The following is an 8,568-nucleotide window of genomic DNA, read 5'->3' on the forward strand; positions in this document are numbered from 1 at the left end:
AGCTTTTCTATTAGAAATAATGAGGTGAAATCTTACCCTGGCCCTTGGAGATGATCCAGAGTGCATTAGATTCTAGCAAAGAACAAAGCTAATTGCATCATTTGGAGAGTTCATAGCTCCTTCTTCCTTGTTTTTATTACCATCCCACGAGAGAAAAATTATTAGCTACCTTTGGGACAGCGTAACTTCAGCTATCACCATAGTAACCAAAAGTCTATGCACCTTTGGTTACTGAGGATGCTACAAGGTGTGGTTTGCATTAAGAAAGTATTTTTCATCTCAGCATTCTTAAACTTCACAAAAGGTATTTATGAAGCATGAGAGAGGAAGATTTGGATACTTGGCCCCACGGTGATGCCTCAGAAACCCAGATGCCCAATTAACTGTTCTCTGAAGGTGAATGAGTCTGATTATTGCTCAGAATACATCCAAGAAGCTAAATAAATGAGGAATGCAGAGGCGATTCAGTGGGTAAAGTGTTTGCCATGCACATGTGAGGACTGGGGCTTGGATCCCAGGACTCACATAAAAGCCAGAGGCAATGGCCTAAGGCTGTAACCCCAGAATTCCTATAGCAAGAGTGCTAGTGGAGACAGGAAAGTCCGAGGAAGCTCACTGGACAGGACCTCAAACAAGGCACGAAGCACGAAGTGACAAGCAAGGTTTTCCTCTGAGCTCTGCAGATGCTTTATAGCACACACACACTCCCATTCTCTCTCTCTCTCTCTCTCTCTCTCTCTCTCTCTCTCTCTCTCTCTCTCTCTCTCTCTCTCTCTCTCTCTCTCACACACACACACACACAGATTTTGAAAATGAATCTGTACCAAGCATTGCCTTTGTGGCCACAGTCACCTGGCTCCTCAGTGGCATTTCCATGGCCCCCATCTGCGAACTGATGTTTAATTACTGTCTTCCTAATTAAAGTATAAGACTCCTGAAGGCAGGAACCAATGATGCATTGCCAACACCTTCAACAGCACTTTGCATTTAGCAATCTCTTAAATATAAACGCAATATCATTGCTGGGAGGCATGCCATTGTGGAAAATCATAAACACTCTATCTATTCTTTTCCAAAATGAGCAATTGTAATCCAGCTGGAAAACAGTATGTAAGTACATTTCCATGCCGTGTTTTATGAGCATATTTTCCTCATCCATTTTCTTTGAGTCTTTTGGTGTGATTTTTAGTGTAGATTCAAAAATCTTACCTGTGTCAGGAATTAACATGGATAATCCATTATTGAGAGGAAAAGGATCAAGTCCACAGCATAGCAAAACTTCATCTATTTCACTAAAATTTAGTTTAAGTTTGAACATATGCATCCAGTTCCAGTGGCTCTGGTGTTGGTTCTTTTCCTCTAGGGCAATTTTGTTTTTATTTTTATTTTTTACATTACATTTATATTATTACACATATATACAGTAAACTACACACAGCAAGAAGAACCATGAAACAGTTAGGAGTTACATAAATATTACATTCATATTGTTTTGGCTACTTGTATTTGGCAACCTTGAAGAAAACATATTTCCTATCTTGGTGAGCCTAAAATCCTGAATGTAAATCAATATCTATCATTTTTCACCTCTATCAACCTAAAAACATCCATCTAGACCTAAAAACATCTTAACTCCTAAACAACTAAGCTGAATTGTAAAACTAAACTATCTGGTCTTCAATCCCATCAGAGAGTTGAGAAGGAATAAAATTAATTACCTGAGTAAACAGGAAGTGCAGGTTAGATCTTCCAAAATGAAAAAACGGCAGAGACAGTCTGCTGCCTGAAGTCACCCAAAACTCTCTATAATGCCGGAGCACCATCTTCAGCCTTCTGGCCCAGTATCTGACAGACATATTTGTGAAGCAGGAACTATTGAGGACTTGCTTACCCTCTCTTGGCAGAGTTTGACTCTGCCTGCATCCAAGCTTGCCCTTTTAAAGGTAGAATTCTGTCTGTGGCTTTTTTTCTAGGGGATTTATTAATAAGTCTCCTAATGCCTTAAGCTTGCTTCAGTTCTGATTTCTCCATTGCTTCTATTTGTGGCTTTGGCTCATTCATTAACCTCAGAATCTTTTCTTGGTCCAAGTTCATCTGGTCAACCTTGGCAATCAGATATAATTGAGGATTTGCCTAAAAGATATTATTCTCTTGGTCTAAAATTGTACCAATGTTGTAAGGGTTCTACTGTGAGAGTATATGTGGCTTATTATGAATCTTGAATGCCATCATTAGTAACCTCAACTCAGAGACTATTGAGATCCACACAGCTTTTCTCCTATAATCTATCTGAAAACTTAGCTCTGGTAAGGTGGTGTGAAAACCTTCACTGATTTGTGTAGAAAAAAACCCTAAGCATTGACTGTTGTACTTCTTAATAGAATTAAGGACAACAAAAGTATTTTGAGTTATGGATGATGTCTTCATTTTTGTAAAGTTTTAGAAAAAGAGAATAGTATATTAACTACATCTGTGCCTTTGTTTTGCTGTTAAAGACATTAGTTTCTCATTGTGTATCTTAATGACCTTGAATTTGAGATCTTCCTGCTTTAGTCATCCACAACAGCCCCTATAGTTATTTTTGTTGTTGTTTTTTGTTTTTTCTATAGCATTTCAGAGAGCTTTCTCCACTTATGTCACCTTGGGTTTGGGGACAGATTGGTTGATAAAGAACTTGTGTGTGTGTGTGTGTGTGTGTGTGTGTGTGTGTGTGTGTGTGTGTGTGTTGGGAGGTGCTAGTCCAGGGTTAGGGTCTAGCACAATAGAATAATGCTAGTTTAAATTCTGACTTTCAGTTTTGGAAATAAGTTGTCTAGCTTCAAGATGCAGTTTTCCTCTTTGCCAGGCTGGGCACAACCAGATCATGAGTCTCCTGTGGGGCTGAGAGGATGAACTGAGACAATGCGAACTAAGCACATCACTTGGGACCAACCTAGACAGAGCTGTCAGCATCCATTAGTATTATTTTGTAGGAAACCATCTCTCTATAAATCTGCGAGTTTTTTATTAAGTGCCTTAAATTCCAGGTTGTCATAGAAACTCAGAATTATTCTCTCCAGGTTTGCTCTTTAAAGAGATGAGATCTCAGCTACAGTCAAAGGGCACGCCCCAGCACTGCTTCTTGCCCTGATGCATGAATACAACTTCTGTGCTCCGCTGTGACAGGCTGACTCTCTGCTCCGCCCACTCAGCCTCCCAGAACACGCAAACTATGCCAAGCCACCCTCACCTCTGAATGTATTCTCACACTGCAGCCCTACAGTTCTCTCCCACAGAATAATTGAGACTCTTATTGCAATATTCACAGACTTTCTCCCCCTTTTAAAAGTCCTGTGACAACCCCTACCCCCACCTCACCACCCAAAAGAGTAGCAGCTGAGATAGAAAGCCATTGAAGATCATTCTTAAAAATTGTGATGAGGATGCTTCAGCGAGTATATGGGCAAACAAATTGGATTTTTTTGGTGGGGAAGGGATTAAGGGTGGGGGAGGGTAAAACTGAGAGGACTGGAGGTGAGTGTGATTGGGACGCATTATGTGAAATCCCCAAATAAGAAAGCATTATGAAAAAAAAGAATTCTTAATTGTACGGAATCAGGATCGAGAGTCAACAAGATGCCTAGCACATGTGCACGTGGGCACACACACACATGCACACATACACACAGGCACATGCACATGCACACATAATCATGATCATATAATATAAAGACTTAAGCACTCCTATCAATGTAAGATCAACCAAAAAAAGATGCTTTGAAGGATCAAACAATAATTTCAGTTATTTGCATGGTTTTGGAAACACAGGGAGGTTATGTGGTGGTTTCTTTCACTCACTCATGGAGAGGCAGCTTGAGACACAAGAGCCATTCACCGCCCAGTCCTGCCACCGCCTTTCCCCATTGGGTCTCAGTGAATCACATGCTTTGGGTTTCTTTGAAAAGAACTGGGTACAGTCTCAGCGTGTCATAGGCATCTCCTGCATCGCACAGGAGCTGTGCTGAACTCCCTCATCCATCACCATGAGCAACAAATTCCTGGGTACCTGGAAGCTTGTCTCCAGCGAGCACTTTGATGACTACATGAAAGCTCTGGGTGAGAAATGCTCCACAGCAAATGTCCCTTTAAATAAGGATGCAAGTCTCCTTCTAATGTGTTTTTTTCCCCAGTAGTCTGGGGAATGTTGTGTGGGCTGCAGTGCGATCTTCTGTGTCATTCATAAAATTTACTTCCACTTCATTGGCAATAAATTGTTGGAACTTAACTTAAATGAAGCTATTTAAATGCATGGAATTTGAAGGCAACATCACAGGTTTCTTATTGGAGATTTGGGTTAAAATATTAGAATTTAAGTGAATCCATATTCTGAGACTCTCTGAAAGCCGGTTTAATAGAAATTGACATGGTCATAAGATTAGGATTTGAATGCTAGGAAATGGCAACTTAAAATGTTAATCTTTTTTTCCAAATTGATAATTCCTTTGTCTATTAGTAAATCGTGTAAGTGTGTGAAGCTTGAGAAATGAAACGGTCCCTAAATGAGGATGCCTGCAACTGTGGAAGTTGCTGAGATCAAAAGAACTGGGGGGCTGCAGTGAGTTCGAACTCAGCCACACTGCCATCCGCCCATCCCAGTGCTGAGACAGTAACTGCAGACAGAGAAGAGTGACAGATGGGTTGTTTTACTTTGCCTTCTCATAAGGCATATTTCGGAACTACAGAATGTCTATCAAGGATCTGATGGGGGCTGGTCTGTATACCCATAGCTCCTTATTGAAAGAGATGATATTATAGAAAGGGTGTGTGTGGAGGGGAGACAGTCTCATTGAAAACAGCTATAATGTTTGCAAATACAAATGAAAATTTCTTTAATGCTTCATACAAATCTGAAGTGACTTATTTTATGGTGAGGGTAGCACTGGTGTGCTGAAGCGGACAAGCTGAGCTCTTGCAGGTAAACAGTTTTATGTTGCAAACTCTGTAGGCATCGTTGCTGTAATACTGCTCTAAAATGCTTGTGTCACTAACGTGCATTCTCGCATATTGTTGAAACAAGGGTGGTAGCCCTTGGTAGGAAGCCCCGCCATTACTCCCTGAAGGTATCACTGAACACAGATCACTTCGACCATTGTCCCTTGGATATGCTGCCTCCCCCTACACAATCTGACATTGCCTTGCTTTTCAGGCGTGGGTTTGGCCAACAGAAAACTGGGAAATTTGGCCAAGCCCAATGTAATCATCAGCAAGAAAGGGGATTATATGACCATAAGAACTGAAAGTGCCTTTAAAAATACAGAGATTTCCTTCAAGCTGGGCCAGGAGTTTGAAGAAACCACAGCTGACAACAGAAAGACCAAGGTAATAATGTAATGTTTTTTTTTTCCTAAAAGATGTTCCAGTTGACTATTGAGAACCAGGATTATCCTTTCCAAGATTGACAGGGGGGTGGGAATGAATGTGCCTTGTTGAGATCTCTGTCACAGAAGTAGTTACATGAACTTGTCTTTGTAGAGCATCGTGACGCTGGAGAGAGGCTCCCTGAAGCAAGTGCAGAAATGGGATGGTAAAGAGACAACCATAAAGAGAAAGTTGCTGGATGGGAAAATGGTAGTGGTAAGAATGTGCCCAGCTCTCAAGACAGAAACAATGCTGTAGAAATAAGCTGACTAGGCTTGTTTCTTTTTAAAATGTTTCTTGTTCTTTAGAACAAGTGAAAAGCTATAAAAAATTTTCATGATTGGGGCCTATTCATATTAGCTCAAGATTGTTTTTTCAGATTGATTTATTTATAATTTATCTATATTACATCCTGATTGTTACCCCCTCACTCGTATCCTCCCTTACCTACCCTCCTTCCCTCTTGTTCCCTGTTCCCCTCCCTTAGTCCTCTGATGGTGTTGGGGGGATGGGGTTCCTCCCTCACCATCTGAGCACAGCCTATCAGGTCTTATTAGGATAGCCTGCATCCCCTTAGCTCAGGCTTTTTAAGTGATATTATCTAAATAATAAAGCTAATGAAAATATTGATAAATGTAACTTGTTTAACTTACAACCGAAAAAGCCTATACTTCCAAAGTAAAATAAAACCGTGGCATGCTTGATTATAGAATATTTGTAGTAAAAGCACTTTACTTTCAGTAGTCCATAGAAACTTACACCAAACAATCTAAAAAATGCAGCCTAAGCTCTGAGCTCTGGAGAGCTCAGATCAGAATGAGGAAAAGAGTCCACAAGATGGACTCTAAGGATATTTCCAGGCCTTGGCTCTGTGCTTGCTACATAACACACACTCTGAATACAATCTTCTCATGCTTTGTTCTAACATGAGGCCCCATTATAGATCAACCAAGCCAACTATTTCTTAGGGAGTTTATTTGACTGCTCTTTGGGCAAAGCAAATGTGGAAAATGCTTTTATATTAGCCACTCTTCTCCTTGTGATCAAAACCAGCTAAAAAGCATCTTCAGAGATGATGCATTTTGACTTGCAGTTAGAGGAAATGCCACCCATCAAGGCACAGAAGGCATGAGGACAGGTATTTGAGGCTGGTTGTCATGGATATCAGGATGCAAGGAAGGCTGGTTGTCATGGATATCAGGATGCACGGAAAGATGAACACCAGTTCTAAGACCTTAGTGCATGGAAGGCACTTCTCTACTTCAGCCTATGTCAGGTCTTCAGGACTCACACCTTAATTAACTCAATGTAGACGCTTCCCTCACAGATGTGCCTGGAGGTTTGCTTTGTCTTTGGGATGGATGATTTTAACTCCCACAAAGCTTACAGCCAGCTTTAAGCATTATAACTGTTAAATTTTTTCTTGCATATAAATTCATCTAAGCTATGGATAAAATTGCTGTTTAATAAAAAAAATCATGGATAGTAGTTATAGATTGACTTCAAAAGTTTTTTTTTTTTGCAAATTTCTATGGTAATTGTGGATGACTAGAAACTTGCAAAGAGATATTTTATTCCTTTCTAAATGTAATCTTATTGTGAACTGCTATTTTATGGCAAATGCCCTGTTCTCTGACTTGTGTTCTCTTTTAAGGAATGTATGATGAAGGGTGTGGTCTGCACCAGAATTTATGAGAAGGCCTGAGAAAAATCAATGGATCATTCAAATGGTGTTTGGCCATCTAAGATTGGAAATTACTCAGCAAGACCTGAGTCTACTGCTGCTGGTTTGTCTGGCTATTGTATTTGTCCTAATTTGTCCAATAGGCAAAGCTTTAAATTGAGGATTAACCTAAAATGTTAATGTGGACGTTTTCCATTTCCATCCATGTCTTTACTATGTTAATCTTTCTGTATTGACTAGACACCAAGACATTTTCTATGAAAATCTCTGTTTGCTCAGTGACAGCCTGGGCTGTGCTCATACTGTTTGAAATAATGATAAAAAGAAGCAATCAAATATGTTCTTTAAAAGTAATAGCATTGTTCTGGGCAGTGATAAATGTCTCTAGGAGCCTGGACAGTTATGAGGCAGGAGAAATTAAAAAAAAAAATACAAGAAGATGAGCTATCTTAAATTGGGGTTGGAGTGCTCTACTTTCAACCAACAGGAGCAGCCACTACTACACTTTGGCCAAAGTTTTGTAATGCGCAGACAATGAGACACACAGATATTATGACAAATGTGTGTACCTACGTGCTTGCGCATCCAAAGTGAGATGAACACATTTCCTTAGTCTTAGAAAGCTTCCTCATCTTCCTCCCCAGGTCATACCTGGTTCTGCCACAACCTACCAGAAGCAAGGACAGTAGTGAATTTTTCCTAGATTGGCTTTGTCTAAAATCAAACCAGCCCTCACGCATTCGTTTCTCTTTGCCTTTTGAAACTTAGCATGATGTTTTCCAGGTTCATCCGGACTGTTTCATTTAGTCGTAATTTGTTTCTTTTTATTGCTGAGTATTAGTCCATTGTATAACCGTATCGTTTTAGTTATCTGTCCTTCTCTTGAGACAATTGGGTTATAACCAGTGTTTGTATATGACGAATAAAGCTGTTATGTTCTTGTACAAGAGTTTGTGAACATATCGCCTCTTTGGTTTTAGATAGATAACTAGTCGTAAAATGACTGAATCTGAGGGGGCTACTGTGATTGTGTAAGAATAAAACTGTAATCTATGATTGAGTGAAGGATAATTGTGTGATTGTTCGTGGCAATCAGATTTTCACAGTGGAAGGAGGCGTATACAAAGTACGGAACAAGAGAGTCTGGAAGAAAGATCATGAAGAACTGCAATGGAATCTGTGTAAATCCATGGCTTCCATCATGGGGTGAATATGCAGTGTCCCTCACAGGCTCGTGTGTTACAGGCTGGTGGTGCTATCTTGGGAGATGGTACAAAACTTTAGCAGGGGGAGCCTAGATAGAGGAAGCAGATGGCTGGAGCCCTGCCTTTAAAGATTAGCCCTAGCCACCTTCCTCTTCTTACACTTCGTGTCTTCCATGAGTTTGGGTTGCCATACAGTCCAGTTGTAATGATGGTCTGTGGCACCACAGGGCCAGAACCAAGGTAACTACCTAAGCATTTTGAACTCTGACTTCTGAAACTACC

At 40.3% G+C, this 8,568-nt stretch overlaps 1 protein-coding gene across 2 annotated transcripts; it reads left to right on the top strand.

Annotated features, from left to right (window-relative positions):
- The first annotated feature begins 3,968 nt into the window (after nt 1-3,968).
- On the top strand, nt 3,969-8,028 carry PMP2 (peripheral myelin protein 2). Of its 2 annotated transcripts, none has more exons than XM_084799906.1 (4): nt 3,969-4,095; nt 5,186-5,358; nt 5,512-5,613; nt 7,052-8,028. In XM_084799906.1, the coding sequence occupies exons 1-4, from the start codon at nt 4,023-4,025 to the stop codon at nt 7,100-7,102; spliced, it is 399 nt and encodes a 132-aa protein (XP_084656032.1). In that variant the 5' UTR covers nt 3,969-4,022; the 3' UTR covers nt 7,103-8,028. The 2 variants fall into 2 exon arrangements, with proteins under 2 accessions (XP_084656032.1, XP_084656033.1); XM_084799907.1 differs by having other exon boundaries at nt 5,512-5,563.
- Nucleotides 8,029-8,568: the final 540 nt, after the last annotated feature.

The sequence above is a fragment of the Acomys minous genome (assembly GCF_964271855.1).
Source record: "Acomys minous genome assembly, chromosome: 1".
Taxonomy (NCBI): Eukaryota; Metazoa; Chordata; class Mammalia; order Rodentia; family Muridae; genus Acomys; species Acomys minous.

Excerpts from the sequence above, each read along its gene's own strand:
- PMP2 (XM_084799906.1), top strand. The coding sequence starts at position 4,023 with ATGAGCAACAAATTCCTGGGTACCTGGAAGCTTGTCTCCAGCGAGCAC. Across the intron at positions 4,096-5,185 it reads TGACTACATGAAAGCTCTGG|GCGTGGGTTTGGCCAACAGA; the intron begins GTGAGAAATGCT and ends CTTGCTTTTCAG. Across the intron at positions 5,614-7,051 it reads TGGATGGGAAAATGGTAGTG|GAATGTATGATGAAGGGTGT; the intron begins GTAAGAATGTGC and ends TTCTCTTTTAAG.